Source organism: Perognathus longimembris, chromosome 15, assembly GCF_023159225.1.
Source record: "Perognathus longimembris pacificus isolate PPM17 chromosome 15, ASM2315922v1, whole genome shotgun sequence".
NCBI lineage: Eukaryota > Metazoa > Chordata > Mammalia > Rodentia > Heteromyidae > Perognathus > Perognathus longimembris.
In genome coordinates this window covers 3,291,799-3,311,239 of record NC_063175.1, presented here as the reverse complement: position 1 = coordinate 3,311,239, position 19,441 = coordinate 3,291,799, and the positions used below count along the sequence as shown (strand labels likewise).

The 19,441-nt window shown below is 35.8% G+C and overlaps 1 protein-coding gene across 1 annotated transcript in view; it reads right to left on the bottom strand.

Moving 5' to 3' along the window:
• Nucleotides 1–19,441, bottom strand: part of Smchd1 (structural maintenance of chromosomes flexible hinge domain containing 1) — a 138,105-nt gene that overhangs the window by 76,947 nt on the left and 41,717 nt on the right. Inside the window, exons 18-24 of the mRNA XM_048363666.1 lie at nt 12,579–12,656; nt 12,114–12,233; nt 8,377–8,521; nt 6,479–6,575; nt 4,589–4,661; nt 1,132–1,271; nt 423–557 (exon numbers count right to left, since the gene is read on the bottom strand). Of these exons, the coding sequence (XP_048219623.1) occupies nt 423–557; nt 1,132–1,271; nt 4,589–4,661; nt 6,479–6,575; nt 8,377–8,521; nt 12,114–12,233; nt 12,579–12,656 (788 nt within the window). The remainder of the gene's footprint in view (nt 1–422; nt 558–1,131; nt 1,272–4,588; nt 4,662–6,478; nt 6,576–8,376; nt 8,522–12,113; nt 12,234–12,578; nt 12,657–19,441) is intronic.

Below are 19,441 nucleotides of genomic sequence, written 5' to 3'. Positions count from 1 at the left end.
ATTCTAAGAAAATAATAGAACAAAAAACTAGTATGAAAACAAATTGGGTCTTTTACTCACTTTCAAAAAGAACAAAATAGGACTGAACGTATGACTCAAATGGTAAAGCACCAGCCAACAAGCAAGAAAGCTGGGGGAGTGCAAGGCACTGAGTTCAATCCTTGGTACAGCCTCTCCCGGCCCCCCGCCCTACCCAAAAAGGTAAAATAGTGATTAATATTTTAAAAAGTTTTGGGGAAATGTAAATGAGTAATAATAGCTATAGATACTGTAAGAGGTCTGATAAATAATACTAATCATATTTGATATAAAATGTCACATTTCTACTTCACATCATCATTTTTCCCCTCAGGCAAGAAAGTCAAACAACTTTGACCTTTGTATTAAAACTCAATACAATATCAATGAGAGAAACAACTTACAGGTATTTCAATTCTTGCTTTAAGTGTCTGGTCCTTTTTAATATTCTGAACTTGAATTACAGGTCCCGTTAAAATACTAGTTCCAGAGCTACTACAATCCACAACGTAAATTGGAAGGTTTGGACCACCTGAAAACTAGAAGAAGAATGCAAAACAACTGAAGACCCAAACAAATGTTACTGACTCTTCAAACTTTATTCAAAGTTTCAAATAATTCACTACTACTATTTCTAGTTATAAACTGGAGAATTCTGAAAAAAATTCATAATTCTATGATTTCTAAACACAAAGAATATTGCATAATGAAAAATATAGTTTATCTTTGAGGGAAAAACATGTCTCTTAACTCTGTTTATTTCTTTTTACTTTACTGGGTTTCCTTTCCTTTTTGTGGTCTTTACCCATTTTCATTTATTCACCCATTGCTAATCTTGAAAGATGTAATTACTGTTACTATTAATAAACAAAATACTTCACCTAAATTAAGTAGTAAAGACACAGTAAGGAGGAGAAGACTATCAAAGCCGGCATGTTTACTGGCTTAGGGTTACTACTGGCAATAAAGATCACACAAATTTTTCTAATAATAAAGACTTCTGTACTGTGTGAGGGTGTGAGAATTATCACAAAGTAAAAGATATAGTCATTGCCATTTACTACCATGGAAATAAAAATAAAATGGAATTATTCCTTAGCATAATGATCTTACCTTACATTGAACGATCAGTTTTGGTTGCACTGTTATGTTGTCTGATTCATCTAGAACGTCCACCTGAAATGGGAAAGCTGTCCCATTTTCTATAACCAAAATTTCAGAATCAGGCTTGACTTTTAATCGATGAGGGGGACCTATTAAATTATATAATATTGTAAATATGTAGATATTAGCATTCCTCTTAACCAGTAATTCCAAATGTCCCAGTCTCAAGTAAGTAGACAACCTGTAATTCCAATTGTTTCAGTAAGAACTAAGTGACCTATCAAATAAAATCAGTAATAGAACAAGCTCTAGAATGTGACATTCAAGCAGAAGTTGCTATTGTTACATTATTTGTGTATTGTTTTGTGTTATTTGACATTATTTTGTATGTTGTACTTTAATACTTGGAATGCAATTCCAGAAGTAAAAATCTGGAAATCATAAAAAAGTTACATAATGAAATAGCTATTCAATGTTTCAAAAACAAAAGTACCAAAATATCAAAATAATCGAAGATTTACAAGTAATGCCAAGAGAGAAAGAAAGAAAAAGCACATGTAATGTTCATGCTCAATCATTTCTAATGACTATGGCACAGAGGTAGTAACTCAGGCTATAAGTCAACTATAAAAGTAAAAATCTTAAGATCTTGAGGGGAAAAATATTCAAGAAGAAAAGGAAGTTTTATTAAACTACTTTGTACTTACCAACTTTAACTTAAAAAAAATCCCTGATTTCTCCAACAGAAGGAATAACATGTCTGCTTTTAGGCATTTAAAAGATCAGGTCATGGAGCAACATAACAAAATAATTTACTTATTATCTACTATAGTCACTATCTAAACATGTTACAACACAAATCTGCTACAAGATTAATAAAACAGGGTTCGGGGGCTGGAAATATGGCCTAGTGGTAGAGTGCTTTCCTCGTATACAGAAAGTGCTGGGTTTGACTCTTTAGCACCACATATTATAGAAAAAAGCCAGAAGTGGCACTGTGGCTCAAGTGGTAGAGTGCTAGCCTTGAGCAAAAAGAAGCCAGCGACAGTGCTCAGGCCCTGAGTTCAAGCCCAAAGACTGGCAAAAAAAAAAAAAAACACAACCCAAAAACAGGGTTTGTGCCTCTCATTTCATTTGCCCCTTTATCATTAGTGTTATATAAATTTCATTCATATTAGATACAGGTAATGGGATCTGGAAGTATTGTTCAAGTGGCTGAGAGCCAGCCTTGACAAAAAAATCAAATTAAAAACCAGATTAGTAACCTTACTAACCTTTGTAAGTGGAAATTTTGGGTTAAATCTGGTTTGTAATTTTTTTTTTTTTTGCCAGTCCTGGGGCTTGAACTCAGGGCCTGAGCACTGTCATTGGCTTCTTTTTGCTCAAGGCTAGAGCACTCTACCACTTGAGCCACAGTGCCACTTCTGCTTTTTTCTATATATGTACTGAGGAATCTAAACCAGGGCTTCATGTATAGGAGGCAAGGACTCTACTACTAGGCCATATTCCCAGCTCCCTGGTTTGTAATTTGAAAAACATTGATTTTCATCTTGATATGTCCTAATTTATAACTTTTGCTCTTAAATTAAAAAAAAAGTATTGGAAATACCCAGTTATTAAAGAATATGAGGATAAAGATAGGAACACAATAATAATATTCAATGCATATCCTATGAAAAACTGAAAGGAGGGATTAGGCTTGAAGGGATGGGAATATGTATGATTAAAGGAGTGATACTGATCGAGGAGTGAATTGATGTTATACTTATAAAGTATTATGTTGAATGTAACCTCCTATAACTACTAAAGATAATAAAAAATATAATTTTTAAAAAGCTTAAATTACTACCCAAATCTATTAATGTTTAGCCTGTAAAATAAAGCATACATTAGTAATACATAATAACATTTTCTTAAGCTTCTATAGGTCTATATGCCAATTATTTTCACTTCTTTATCAATTCATTTTTGAGGGAACTGTCAACTTGACTTTATTAAAGTAAACAATATAATGTATTTCCAGTACAAAAGATCACTTATGAAGACAAGGGCCCATTGTTTATGCCTAAAATCAGAGCTATTCAGGAGGTAGAAGTTTGAGGATTGAAACTAGACCAGAAGTGGAGGTATGTTCAAGTGGTATAGTACCGTGAGCTTAAAAAGCAATGAAGTTCAAACTCAAATACCATGGGGTAAGGAAGGAGACAACTTATGGACAAAACCTCTTCAAGATTTGTAGTATTATCACAGCCAAAATTTACAAGTCCAGCATTATTTTAAATGTTTAACAGATAGAGTCTATTCTCTTTTCCAGTATACTGTTTGTAAGGTTTACCAGAAAGGAAAGGAAACCCACCACCATGGTTCCTGCAGAAAGAAGTTTTTTGGGAGAGAGCAAACTGCTGGCCCCCACACACAAGACAGAGGTGTAGGGAGACAGAGAGGAAGGAAGAAGAGAAAATGACAGACAGCAAAACAGGAAAGCGGGGGGGGGGGGGGGGGGGCGGGAACAGGACTGTGTTAAGCTGGATTATATAGGAAAAAGTGGGAGATCTGGCCAGGTGGATTGGATGTGACCTCAGACGCAGGAGGTAACTGCCTCCAGGTGTGCCAGTTACCTAGGTAATTCAGATACTGGGTGCAGACTTAAACAGGTGGGGGGCATCTGCATGGAGCCCTCCCCATGGTGAACCTTACACTGTTACTGAAAACCAATACGTATTGGAATTGTGTCTTCTACTCCGTGCTTTTATAAAACCATGCAAGTTGAGGACTATCTGTATTAATCTATTTACTCCTCAAAACAACCCTATGTGAGAAGGTATTTTTTTCATTTCATTTTTGAAGAGACAGAAACAGTGAAAATACCTAGATTCAAATCCGAAAGAGCTAATTTCTGAATACATTTTTCACTTTGACAATAGACTCCTATTCTCTGCTTGCAGTGAATGATACCGAAATTTGAACTTAGGACTGACCACTTGCCAGCCACAACCAGTTCCCTCTAGTAATTTCTGAGATACGGTCTTGCTTTTTGCTGGGACCAGTCTAGAATACAACACTCAGATTTTCCCTTTCCACTCTTGCTGGAATAACAAGTTCACAACACTCAGTCCAGCTTTTTTCCTTTGAGAAGGGAGTCTCAAGGGCTGGCCTCAACTATGTGACCCCTCCCCTATATCTTCCACCCAAGCAGGTAGGATAACAAATTTAAAGTACCAGCATCAGCCACAAAAGACTATTTCTTAAAATAGCACTCTCTACTGCATATAAGGTCAATGCAAATTCTTTTTCTCAAATTCAGTTCTTATGAAATAACTTGAGATAAATGAAATCAGAAATTTTTCTCCTTAAAATACAAAACAGTTATATATCAACAACCAGGTAAAGGATAGGCCTCGTTCTAAGATTAGCATAAGTACATCTATGAGTGGAAGTATTCAGGATACATATTAAATAATATTACCAGGTAGTAGTCTAATTTTCAAAATCTGAGAGTCTTCTTTCAAACCCGGCAGACAAACCTTCAAGTTAAAATTCTGTTGAATAACATAGTAAAAGTTAAACGAAAGCCCTAAATACATACTTAAGCAATTTATCATTTCAATTCCATTTGTTTGTTATTTTAATATCACATCAAAAATCTACTCTATATTCTTATTTTATTATCATATCAAAAATCTACTTACCAATTTTCTATATCCTAAAATTGCCATCAGGGACTTGAGACCTACTAATCTATACTACTTCACTAGAGACAGAGTTTCTTCAAACTGAAAAGATATACCTCAGAATAATTACCACAATTAAGATAGGTATTTTTTAATGTGAAATAATAAAATAGAAAATATTAAATATCTAGAAATTTGTAAGCAGAATGTAGTATTCTAGATGATTCTGAACTGAAAAATAACTTAAAAACTCTGAATATTCAAAGTCCAGTATTTTGTAAACAGTATTAGGTCACCATTATTTTGATGGTTTGGATAAATATATGTGGTTAATACACTTAGTACATAACTCTATATAATCTCAGAACCCCTTGATTAATCTAAAGTTATTTTAAAGTAAAAGTTAAAAACATCTATAAGTCATTTTGGCTAGTTTATCATACCGATTTAAAATATGTCAGAAATTTCAGGTTCTTATTCCAGATAATTCTCAACTAAACTAAGAAATATGTGTTTGATCTTTAATTTGACTGGACTCTACAAAGTAGTATATATAGGTTGGTTACTCTGAATCTAAAATGCTTTAGTATTTCTGATCTTAGAATGTTTGCATATACATAAAGACACATCTTGGGAATGGGACACACGGGACTCAAAACGAAATATGAAAATTCATTTATGTTCAATTTTATAAAGTATTTTTTGGTATGATAAGTTGTGAGTATTATCTATCACATAGGGTTATGTATAAAATTCCCTCCTTCCTTTCCTCCCCCCACCCTCAATCATGTGTTTCTTTCAGTCAACAACATGCTTTATTTTCAACACCATATTAAAAGGAAAAATATTGAAAATTAATGGTACTGATATTGTGGAAGGAAAATAAAGTATTAACTAATGTTCCCAATTAGCTATTTTCTAGATTTAAGAAATTAAAGGAGAAAGCAGCTAATTAAAATCTTATTCGAGTTTATATATACCTTCCTTGACCATATTTCTCAAACTTTCCTTTATTTAAATAACAAATCAATATGCTTAAAGATAAATGAGTTAAAATTCCAAAGATCTCTATTTGTCACTTTTATTCTAAGAGACATAAATCAGAGAAAAAAACAAGAGAATGAGTACACAATTTGAAAACTATTAAAAAAATAGTTTCAGGGCTGGGGATATAGCCTAGTGGCAAGAGTGCCTGCCTCATATACACGAGGCCCTAGGTTCGATTCCCCAGCACCACATATACAGAAAACGGCCAGAAGCAGCGCTGTGGCTCAAGTGGCAGAGTGCTAGCCTTGAGCGGGAAGAAGCCAGGGACAGTGCTCAGGCCCTGAGTCCAAGGCCCAGGACTGGCCAAAAAAAAAAAAAAAAAAATAGTTTCAACGTATGATATAGTTGTGAAGAAAATATAATTCTTAAACATTCAATGTTCCAGTATTTCCTACAAATCAAACTATTAAGTCATATAACATGATGCGGGCTCATTAATTCAAAGGAACACAGTGTAACAATTCTTTTGCTTATAAAAAAAAAACTCATTTAACACAGAATTTCCTACTTCATTTTAACTCTCTAAGGAACAACTATTCATTGTACTCATAACGGGACATATGAGCTGTAACCTCTTTGTACAAGTATTTAATAAAAAACAAAAAAGAACTATTATAACATTTATGTGCATTTCTTACCTTGCCTTGACAAGAGTTTATAGAGCCCTTAGCTCTAACACCTCGAATTACACAATTGGGTCCTTTGGTTATTTCTTCATAATGTAAAGATAAACCACTAGAAAAAAAAATCCATTTTTTAAAATTCCTCCTCATTACTTATAAATAGGTTGGAAATGTGCCATTAAAATCTTTAATTCGGGCTGGGAATATGGTCTAGTGGTAAGAGTGCTTGCCTTGTATACATGAAGCCCTGGGTTCGATTCCCCAGCACCACATAAATAGAAAACAGCTAGAAGTGGCACTGTGGCTCAAGTGGCAGAGTGCTAGCCTTGAGCTTAGAAGCCAGGGACAGTGCTCAGGCCCCGAGTCCAAAGCCCAGGACCGGCAAAAACAAAACAAAACAACCCCCCCCCCAACACACACACACAAAATTTAGTTCATCTTTCTAATTAAAAAACAAACAAGAATAGATTTTACAGTAAGGGAGATGATAGAGTAGGGGATTACTTTGGAATTTGAAGATAAAACTGAAAATTGTTCATTCTGAATGTTTTGGTGGTACTAGGGTTTGAACTTAAGGCTATGTACTTGCTAGATAGGCTTTCTACAACATATCCAATCCTTTGAACCTCTACTTCCTATACTAGCTGGAATGACAGGTATGCATTACCACACCCAGCCTTTTCTGTTGAGAAGGGTCCTGGGGAATGTTTTTTTGCTCAAGTTGGATTGGACCCAAACCTCTCCTGATCTCAGTCTCCCTTGTAGCTGGGTTGACAGGCACATACCACTTTACCAAGCTATTGGTTAAAATAGGAACTTATGAGCCTTTTTGCCTGTGCAGTCTTTAAACCATGATCCACCTAATCTCCACCTCCACCCTGAGTAGCTATGACAGCTACAACCCAGTGGTGCCTGGCAGTGAATAGTTTTAGACCTATGTATTCACAGCAGTGTAGCTCACTAAGGTGACTATGAGCTTCTAGAAGGCAATATCTGTATTTGCTTCTCTAGCTGTCTAGCCTGGAATACATATAATACATGTTCAAATGACTAAAAGGGTAAACAATTCCACCACAAGGAAAAGAGTGCAGAGAAAATAGAAGGTACACACAGCGTGCATTAGAGGCTGTAGTTAAATCTGCAGCACTGTAAATACACCAAACCAAGACAAACAATTGGGCAGTCAATGCAAAAAGAAAAAACTTCAGAAGAAATATGCCATTCTTTTATGACTTATAAACAACTTCTTCCTAAGCACCACAGAACAGAGTAATACCAAACATCCTCAATGACATCAATGGACACATTGTTAAGTTTCTCAAAGCTTTTTCTTAATGTAAGCCAATAATATCATTCTATAAAGGAAAAATTTAAGGGAAAACTCAAATCTCAATGGCAAACATAAACTTTACTGCTTATTGCTTTTTAATTTTTTTTTACTTTTAATTTTGTTTCTTTTATTTATTTTTTTTATGTGGTACTGAGAAATCAAACCGAGGGCTTCATCTATGCTAGGCAAGCACTCTACCACTAAGCCACAATCCAGCCTCATATGGCTTTTTAAACACCAAAATGAACTGCAAATGGCCAAAACTCTCAGGAAATAGTAGCAGCTAACAGAACTGCCAGGACATCATATCATAGTTGCAAAAGGAATGGTGTTAAGATCTCAATACCTAAGTGACTTCAAATGTTAGTGCAGTCAAAATATAACCTTCACCGAAACAATTTATATAAGATATAGGTGCAGAGAATAGTGTAAGGCCAAATAAAGCCCCAAATGCCATAAAATTCAGGTAAACACTTAAAATGACAATGCTATTCATCTCACCTGCATAAATGTAACTAAAGGAAGAATAGCTGCTAGCAAATATAAAAAAAGAAGACAAATACAAACTGGTTTTTCAAATTACCTTGCTTCAAGAACTGGCTGAATATTAGTTACTAGTTGGCTAGTATGACCAAATTCATCCTGAAACTCCAAAGGGATATTGAACGGAACCCCAACACGAAAAGGAAGATCCAGAAGACCAAAAGAAAATTTCTCGGGCTTGCCCTCTTTAACAGAAACAAAAACAAAAAAAGGCAACTTTGTCAGAAAAGTTACAAGTAATTAGAAATAGACCCATTTATGTATTGGAAAGATAGCATATCTGTTTAAACATTAAACTATTGTTTATAATCCACATGGGAAAGTTAGAATCTTATTTTGCACCATACACAAAAATACAGATTTTTTAAAATTCTGAATTATTAGAACATAATGTTTATCATAACAAAGAACTTCCAGGCAAAAACAGTACTTAATAGCTCTGAAAGGATTTGCTAAGTTTGGAAGGGAAAGAAGTGATTTTGTGCAAATATTTATAACACATAAAATAAAGCATTACAATTAAGAACCTTTTACAAACAAGCTATTTGTTTTCTTTGGGGGGGAGGGGATTGACTCTAGGGACTTCAACACACTAAGTTCATACTCTATCACTGAACTACACTCAAGCCCTAAAGAAGGTATTCTCAAAGTGTAATCTCAGGCTGGAGGTGTGGCTCAGGTGATAAGAGTATCTGCCCACACTAATCATTAGACCCTGAGTTCTAACTCCATTACCATCAAAAAGAAAAAAATAGCAAGTCTAGTTTGGTAATTTTGGCCATCCCTGGTAACTTACAAGAAATACAAGTATTAGTGAAAACATCCTCAATCAAGATTGCTTGAATCTGTATATTTCCAGACTTCAATCCTAATTAGCCCCAAATACATGTAATTTTCTTTGAGGGAGGGGAGGGGAGGGGAGGGGAGGGGGATGGAGGAAGGGGAAGGGAGAAAGTGGAAGGGGGGAAGGAAAACGGAAAAAGCAAAGGGAAGAGAAAAGGGGGAAGGGAAGGGGAGGGGAGGGGAGGGGAGGGGAGGGGAGGGGAGGGGAGGGGAGGGGAGGGGAGGGGAGGGGAGGGGAGGGAAGGGGAGGGAAGGGGAGGGAAGGGAAGGGAAGGGAAGGGAAGGGAAGGGAAGGGAAGGGAAGGGAAGGGAAGGGGGAAGGGGGAAGGGGGAAGGGGAAAGGGGAAAGGGGAAAGAGAAAGGAAAGAAATCTGGAACCACCTTCAATATACTTCACTGATAGTGTTATGAGGGGAAATGGCCAATAGCTGTCTGAAATAGCACTCCAGGAGGGTCAGATACAAACTTAAGTTTAAAAAAACAGATTTAAAACTATTAAAACAGAGCCAGGTGTGGTGGCACACAGTAGGCTGAGATCTCATCTTATCTCCAATTAATCATCAGAAAACCAGAAGTTGTGCTTGGTTCAAAGTGGTACAATGCTAGCCTTGAGCAAAAGAGCTCAAGGACAGTGCCCAGGCCCCCTGAGTTCAAACACACACACACACACACACACACCCAACAACAACAACAAAAACCTATTCAAATGGCCACTATAAATGAAGAGGTAGGCTTTCAGATGACATACTATATCAAAAAACATGCTTCAAGAAATGCATGCCTAAAAATTAAGAGAAGATGCTTTAACCACTAATTTTGCCAAATAAGTACATAATTGGGCCAAGAATGAAGATGTGAAAATAAATTCTCATTTTGCCAGTGAAGGCACTATGGCATGGCCTTTGGTAATTTTTGGTATCTATCATAGAATAACAAAGCAGTATAATTTTTATAGCCAAAAAACTGGAAATAATGTAAGTAGTTCATTATTAAGAAAATGCTTAACCTACAGCAAATCTATATGCAATGTTTTCTGGTCAAAAAAACAAAGGATATTTTTATGTACAAAAGAAATTGTCTTTAAAACTTAAGTCTCCTAGTGATCCTTCTGATTACAAAAGGCAAGGTAGTCAACCGGACTTAGATCAATCTTTCAATTAAGCCCATAATAAAGACATTACAGATCTCATGACACAAACTTCAAATGATAACACAGGACAGGCCCTGTATGAATCACATTACAGGACTTCCAAAGGTCAAAGGAATAGCTCTCAAGCTGTAGTAATACTGGATATAAAATTGGAAGATCTGTTAAACTCTGTTTAAGAAATGCTTCCAGCTGGCCCCAGTGGCTCTTGCCAGTAAAATCTTAGCTACTCAGGAAGCTGAGATTTTAGGATTGCAGTTCAAAGCCAGCCTGGGCAGAAAAGTCTGTGAGACTCTTATTTCCAATTAATCACAGGTAAAGCCAGAAGTGGCACTGCGGCTGAAGTGGTACAGCACTAGCCTTGAGCAAAAGGAGCCCAGGGACAGCACCCAGGCCCAGAGTTCAAGCCCCAGGACTGGAAAAAGAAAAAGGGAAAGGAAGAGAAAAAGGAATAGATATACTTCCCCAGTTCCCATCCCTCAATGTGTAGGTTAAGTCTTAAGGATGGAAGATCTTTGTAAGCAACAATAAAAAGGAAAAATAAAATAACATCTTTAAAAATAAGGAGGGGAGGAGGGGGGAATGAGGGAGGAGGTAACAGTTCTAGAAATGTACCCAATGCCTAACACATGAAACTGTAGCCTCTCTGTTCATCACTTTGACTATAAATAAGAAAAAAAAAACAATAAGAAGGAATGTAAGTCTAAAGTAGAGGTAAAAATCATTTAATAATTAAAGTGAAAATAATCTTTTATTGAATTACCCATCTTCTGTCCCTTGATTTAAAATGCAACTTTTATTTATTTGTTTTTTGAATGGCAATCCAAATTTATTGAAAAATTGTACCACTTTAATTAAGGTTTTAGCTTACGTTTGGTCACCACAAAGTAGTTGTAACATTAGGTTGGTCAATTTACTGTGGCTTCCTGTTGGATAGACACACAATCTTTACACCCAAACGTTAATGCATACAAAGCAACAAGGCATTGTTAAATAAAACAGCAATAGTTACTGCAAATTAGGCCTTGTGACCAATTACACATGATTAAAATTACTTCCCACATTCACATCCACAATACTCGTCCACCATTTAACATTCGCTACCAAAATGTTACACATGGGAAACAATCACTAACAGGCAAAAATACTAAACCTGTATATTTGGTATTGCAAATAAACTTATGCATGAGCAAGCAAGGGGTTCACAGTGAGAATTTACAGCTGCAGAAGCCTGAAAATGATTTATAAAAATTGTTATATCATTAAAAAATTGTTTGAAAATATACACTTCTTGTTATAGACCCCCACTGTACATACAACTATAAACATTGTTCCTTATGTAAACAAAAAAGAAAAGCATCATAAGATTTGAAAGGTCTGGACATTTCCTTCCCAACAGATATTAAAGGCAACGTCTTTAATCTAAGACATTATACTGAAGGGACTATTGTATTTTAAAAACAAGATCACTGTCTCCCCAGGTTTTTGAAAAATAAAAAAAAAAATTTTTAGCTGTGTTAATCAAAGCGCTCATTTTGTACAGTACAATGATATCCTTTAATTTTATTTAAAAAATACAATAAGCTACAAGTATCAAAGAAGCAAAGTTATCTGGAGTAGTCTATATAGGAGCTCTTTGGACTTTCTTTTACTATGCTAAAATAGTGGTGCTTTTATAATTTACATTATTGTACTCTCCAATACAAAGAATGGGGATGTGTTAAAGTATATAGTATACCATAAAATGCAACTTTTAATATATGCAATCATTTTAGCATTTTGCTTACCTTTAACAGAAAATTTAATTGCTTTAGATGGGAGTGGTCTTCCTGCATAGGTGTCTGCATTGCTTTCATTCAATACAACTTGTAATTTCAATGTGTAATTCCCCAACTTTTGGATATTTTCTAGAAAAATGACAAATTAAAACTTATGTCAGGGGCTGGTACTGTGGTCTGGTGGTAGAGTGCTCATCTAGCATGCATGAACCCATGGCCAAAAGAAAACCTTACATAAGAATTTAGTGAGGTAAGATCCCACTGGTCTGAACTTGTACACTCAAATGATCGTCATTCTTACCAGCTTCCTATGCTACTGGGACTACAGCCTTGTACTACCATGCTCAGCATTGTTGCTATTGAGGATGACAGTTTACATCAAACCCATAATCTCACATATGGTAGGTAAGCCACTACCACTGAAATACATCTCTAGCCTCCAATGTATTTTTTTTAACATTCATAATAACTCACCCATTTTTTTAAACCAGTACGGCCATTTTCCTCCATGTTGACTGATATGTGAAATGATTTCTTTATTCCCACTTGAAGCTAAATTAAAAATAGAAATACTGCCTTGAGACACAGCATAAAATATGAATGCAAGATGTCACATTAGTATGTCTACTGGAGTTATCTTTAATTGTAGTGTATTTTGAAAATACAGTTAAGCTTCAAAAGATCTTAAAATACCCTATGCAAGTAAACAACAATAAAGTACTCATTCAGCTCACTAAAATTACTTTATTTCAAATCTTCATAAAATACTTAACATAAACATATAATATAAAATAAACTTAATTAGTAAAACAGAATTTTCATTCACAGTAAAGTCCATTTTTGTTTAAAAAATTTTTTCTTCAAAATTAAAATTTAGGTTTTGTTTTTGGTTTTTTTTGCCAGTCCTTGGCTTTGGACTCATGACCTGAGCACTGTCCCTGACTTCTTTTTGCTCAAGGCTAGCACTCTGCCACTTGAGCCACAGTGCCACTTCTGGCCATTTTCTATATATGTGGTGCTGGGGAATTGAACCCAGGGCTTCATGTATACGAGGCAAGCACTCTTGCCACTAGGCCATATTCCCAGCCCAAAATTAAAATTTAGTTCCATGTGAAAAAGTAATTTTTCTGTGCCAGCCCTAGGGCTTGAACTCAGGATTTGGGCACACTGTCTCTAAGCTTCTTTTGCTCAAGAATAGGTGCTCTATCACTTGAGCCACAATGCCACTTTCAGCTTTTTCTGAGGAGTTTGTTGGAGATCTAAGGCCTTTCTTGCCTGAGCTGGCTTCAAACCATGAGGCAATCTCCAGATTTCAGCCTCCTGAGTTGCTACTAGGATTACAGGTGTGAGCCACTAACAAACAGCAAAAAAAAATTCTCAAATTTTTTAAAAATAAAATTTAAGATTTCTGCATATCAAAACAATCACCAGAATCAAGAGCCAACACACAGAATGGGAGAAAATCTTGGCCATCTACTGAACAAACTAGGATTATTAATATTCAGAAAATAGAGAATTCAAAAAATTAGCAAAAAAATAGCAATCCTACCAAGAAATGGGTAAACAAACTGAATAGTTTTCACAAGGAGCAACACAAATGGCTAACATACATTTAAAGCAAAATTCTATATCCTTAGTGATAAAGGACATGCAAATAAAAACCACACTAAGATTCCATCTCGTTTCAGTCTTAATATTCCATCATTTCAAAGTATCAGCGGTAAAGAAAGCAAAAAGTAAATGTTTGATAGGATTCCTTATACATTGTTAATATAAATGTAAACTGTGCAGTTTGTCAACATCAGTATGGAAGGAAGTTCCTCAAAAGCCTCGAAATAGACCTTTCTTATTACCCTGCCATACAACTAATGATTGGGCTTATGTCCAAAAGAGAATAAATTAATATACAGGAAAGACACTTGCATATCTTATTTATTCCAACACTAATCACAATAGCCAAACCATGGAAGCAACCAGGTGCCAACAGTGGATAAAGATGTGGTGTATGTATATATACACAAATATTCACTCATATACACATATATATATACAAACAAAATACTATGGAGTATTACAAAGCTATAAAGAAAAAGAAATCATGCCATGTGCAGGAAAATGGATGCAACTAAAGGACACAATACTGAGTGAGGTAAGACAAGCAAAAAAAAAAAAAAAAACAACCCAAATCATATGCTTTCACTCATATGTGGAAGCTAGACCTAAAAGACATACATACTCATGGACACACACATACGTTTATATATCCATACACATTTACTTATATGGCTAACTACAGAACATAAATCAAGCTAAGAGAAGTAGAGGGGAGAATGGAGCAAACAGATAACTTTATAATACACTGCAAATAGATGTGAGGGCAACATAGAGAAATTCAACAAAATCTGATCAACAGGGGGATGGGAAACCAGAGAAAGACTGTGTAGTTGTGCAGTTATGAAGGCTAAATACTTACAGGTTTGAAAATGAAACAAACCTTTTTTTAATTTTGGGGGGTAAAAAGGGGGTGAGATTCTTTGCAACACAGTATAAACATGGACTGAGAAGTAACAATGAAAGTCTTCCCCTAGTATGACTAATGTAAGTTAATAAAAGAGAAAGTAACCTTCAAATGATCAACTGTTAAAAGGAAAAAAAAAAGTGAAAAATAAAGATAACCCCAAAACTGGTAGAATGACTGCTTAAAGAGGGAGGAAAAAGCTGGGTACCAGCAGCTCATGTCTATAATCTTGGATATTCAGGAGACCAAGATCTAAGAAACACAGTTTGAAATTAGCCCAGGTAAATCTCAAAATACTCTTACCTTGAATTAATCAGCAAAAAGCCTGAAACGAAGCTGTGGCAAGAGGTGTAGAGAGTGAGGCCTGAGCAGAAAGATCTAATAAAGTACAAGGTTCAAGCCCCCCATTACTAGCAAGAGGGAAAAAGAAAACAATGTAGAGGGATGATATGACTTCTCTAAAATATTCCTTATTTATTCCTACTTTAGAACAATATAAATGCCCTGCATACTTAAGAACAAAATAAAATTTAATTCAACAATTATTATTAGTAGTAGTAATAGCATTAGTATTAGTTTTGAAACTATTAGAATATGTTCTAGGATAAAGTATTAAACAATTATTAAAAATCAAAAATGAAAATAAACTACACAAACCTATAGGTGGAAATGTAAAGTGCGAGTGACACTGTCTAGACAGAAATATACTCTTTACCTGACTCATATAACTATATATGACCCCTCTGTACATCACCTTTATAGTAACAATTTAAAAAAATTAAAACAAAAGAATAAAAAACAGGCTGGGTGCTGATGATTCGTGCCTGTAATCCTAGCTACTCAGGAGGCTGAGATCTGAGGATTGCTACTGAAGTCACAGGGCAAGGCAGTCTATGAGGCAGGAAAGCTCTTGAGACTCTTATCTCCAATTAAGAGCCCAAATGCCAAAGTGGAGCTATTGCTGAAAGAAATGCTAGAGCACAATCCTTGAGCAAGAAAAAAAAGGTCAGGAGTAGTGTCCAGATCCCGAGTTCAAGCCTCAGGACTGGCACAAAAACAAAAAAGATTAAGAAATGAAGCCAGGATCTGGTGGCTCACACCTGTAATCCTACCAAAAAGATCTGAGAATCACGGTTCAAAGCCAGCCTGGATAGGAAAGTCTGTGACACTCTCATTTATAATTAACCACCAAAAAGCAAGATGGAGAGCTGTGGTTCAAGTGGTAGGGCTTTAACTTGAGAAAAAAACAAAAATGCTGAGGGACAGCACGCAAGCTCTGAGTTCAAGCACTGGGACTAGCACCAAAAGAAAAAAAGAGAGAATAATAAAAACTATAAGGGCTCACACATTGGCTCAAAGTGAGACACCACTTGCCTATGACAAGCATGAGTTTGAGTTCAATTCCCAGTAACACACACACACACACACACACACACACACACACACTTCCACCCTCACATATACACAGACACAGGTTAGGCCAGCAAGTACACACATATAATCCAAGCTATTGTGGAGGAAGAGATAGTTTATAACCAGTATAGTCAAAAGTTAGTGAGAACTTATTTCAAAATAAAGCCTGGCGGGCTGGGAATATGGCCTAGTGGCAAGAGTGCTTGCCTCATATACATGAAGCCCTGGGTTTGATTCCCAGCACCACATATATAGAAAACAGCCAGAAGTGGCGCTGTGGCTCAAGTGGCAGAGTGCTAGCCTTGAGCAAAAAAAAAGAAGCCAGGGACAGTGCTCAGGCCCTGAGTTCAAGGCCCAGGACTGGCCAAAAAAAAAAAAGAATGGGGCTGGGGATATGGCTTAGTGGCAAGAGTGCTTGCCTCGTATACATGAGGCCCTGGGTTTGATTCCCCAGCACCACTTATACAGAAAATGGCCAGAAGTGGCGCTGTGGCTCAAGTGGCAGAGTGCTAGCCTTGAGCAAGAAGAAGCCAGGGACAGTGCTCAGGCCCTGAGTCCAAGCCCCAGGACTGGCCAAATAAATAAATAGATAGATAGATAGATAGATAGATAGATAGATAGATAGATAGATAAATAAATAAATAAATAGAGCCTGGTGTCATGACACATATCTGAAATTCTCAATACCAAAGAAATAAACAAACAAACAAATAAATAAACAGAGCCTGGTGTCATGACACATATCTGAAATTCCCAATACTGAAGAAACAAACAAACAAACAAATAAATAAGTAAATAAGTAAATAGAGCCTGGTGTCATGACACATATCTGAAATTCCCAATACTAAATAAATAAATAAATAAAATAAATAAATAAAGCCTGGTGTCATGACACATATCTGAAATTCCCAATACTGAAGAAACGAATAAACAAACAAACAAACAAATAAATAAATAAATAGAGCCTGGTGTCATGACACATATCTGAAATTCCCAATACTGAAGAGTGGCAGGTATAAAGATTGGAGTTTTAGGTCAGTTGCAAGCAAAAAGCCTGAAATTCTATGGAAAACAAACAAAGCAAAAGGACCTGGGTGTGGCTCAAGAAGTACAGCTTGTCTAGGAAGCATGAGACCCCTGAGTTTAATCCTCAGGGCAACTAATACATACAAAGAAATATACATGCATGCTGTTGAGCATAGCATAGCTCAGTGGTAAAGTGTATGCTTTTCATGAGCAAAATATCTGGGTTTAATACCCAGTACCAAAATGTAAAGATAAAAAGAAGCAAGACTTTCAAAATGAATGAATGTATATGAAAGTATAAAATAAAATTAAATAAAATCCCAAAATACAGTTTTATTTTTTCAGAAATACTCATTCTGAGCTGTCAGAAAGAAAGTTTACCGAGTAGCAATAAACAACTCTAATATGCAGACTGGAGACTCTAAAACAGCATTCCTCACAAAAAGGAATTAGGGGTACAGTATGAATTAGGTATAGGGTCACATACATGAACAAAAAGATTCTATGTGGGCCAGGAATGTGTCTTAGTGGTAGAGTGTGTGCCATGTATGCATGAAGCCCTGGGTTCGATTCCTCAGTACAACATAAACAGAAAAAGCCAGAAGTGGCGTTGTGGCTCAAGAGGTAGAATGCTAGCCTTGAGCAAAAACCAGGAGGGATAGTGCTCAGAAGCTGAGTCCAAGCCCCAGGACTGGCAAAAAAACAAACAAACAAAAAGATCTTAAGCCAGAAAGCAAGAACGCAAGTATCAAAGAAATTTAGGGTCATACCAAGATAACACAGAAGACAACACAAAGGTACATCTAAGGGTGGGGGGGGGGGAGGGATGAAAGCAAGCTAAATGTATTGTAATAGATACATTTTATAACATGCTTACCATAATGGCAATTATTTTTCACACAAAAATAGTTATAATGTAGTTTCATATAATACTTTTAGAAACATAGATGATTTATGAAGTACTGATTCTTGCTTTGCATGAGGGAGTTTTTAGAGATAAATCTTAATTTTCAGGAAATGTAACAAATAATAGAGCAAGTTAAATGACATCTCTGATAATGTAGTATAATAGAAATAAACTCATCTCTTGGTTTACATGACAGTTGGCTTTAGGACCCAAAGCCAAAGCCACCAGAGAGCAAACTCTGGATTATCAGGTCCCTTATATAAAATGACATAGTATTTGCATACTAACTATATACAATCGTATATGACTTTAAGTCATCTCCAGATTACATACAATGCCCTATACACTGCACATTATATATTGTACTTTACTATTGAAGAAAAATGGTGGAAAAAAACTGTATATATTCAGCACAGACACAATTTTTCCCTCAAGTATTTTCAATACACTCTGGTTGAATCAGCAAATGTGGAGTCAAAATACAGAGGGCAAAACTACTGTTGGTCTTCCGCCAGTCCTTGGTACAGAATTCCGAAAACGCTTGAAATTCTGAGTGTTGTGATAGTATCTTTTGTTATTCATAAGCCCTTTCCAAACCACTAAGTTTTTATTATTAAAGAGGAAAGTATCTAAGGATGGACAGTGGTTGCAGGGAAAGGTACAATATGAACTGAAATTCTGCCTAAAACCTGCCTGATGTAAGTGGAGAAAAGATAATGAGATCTATCATCAATTGGCATTAACCATACCCACCATAATGACACCACCATAATATTCAGGAGGAAGAAAACGTGTGAAAAGCTGGACTGATGTACCTATTATAATAACTGTAAGTAAAATTTTCTGAATTTTGTAAGTCACTTGAGAAATTTTCTTATCTGAGGAGGTTGTCCTGAGATGAGTATCTGAACTGGGCAGTCTTACAGTAATGCACTCTTAACCACTTATGTCTGTACCTAAGGAGCACCTCTATTGTTATCTGCTGAAAAATGGAAAACTAGGCAATATTAGGAGGGGAAAAAAAACAAGACATAACTGATGTCAGTGTTCTATGTGCAAACCAGCAAATAGTTTGTTTTCCACTTTAACAGCCCAAAGAAATAAACAGACATACATTAAACACTCTATAAAAACAAGTGGTTGAGCTTCCCTGAAGAAGAAGAAAAAAAAAAGACAGATAATACTTAACTAAATGGAGTGGAGATGCACTGCCTAGCTACTAAGGAAGCGTATATTGGAAAGATGAATGCTTGAGAACCAGCCAGAAGGAAAAAAGTTAGCTGGGTAAAATGGAAGATCTATAATCAAATGTACAAAGGGGTAAGGGAAAAGAATATAAAAAGAGAAAGCGTGATGTGGGGAATGAATATGAGCAAAATACATAATACACAAGTAGAGCAATAGAATAAATTGTAAAAAGAAGAAATAAGAACATAATAGAGAATGAACATGATCTATGTAAGTTATATGCAT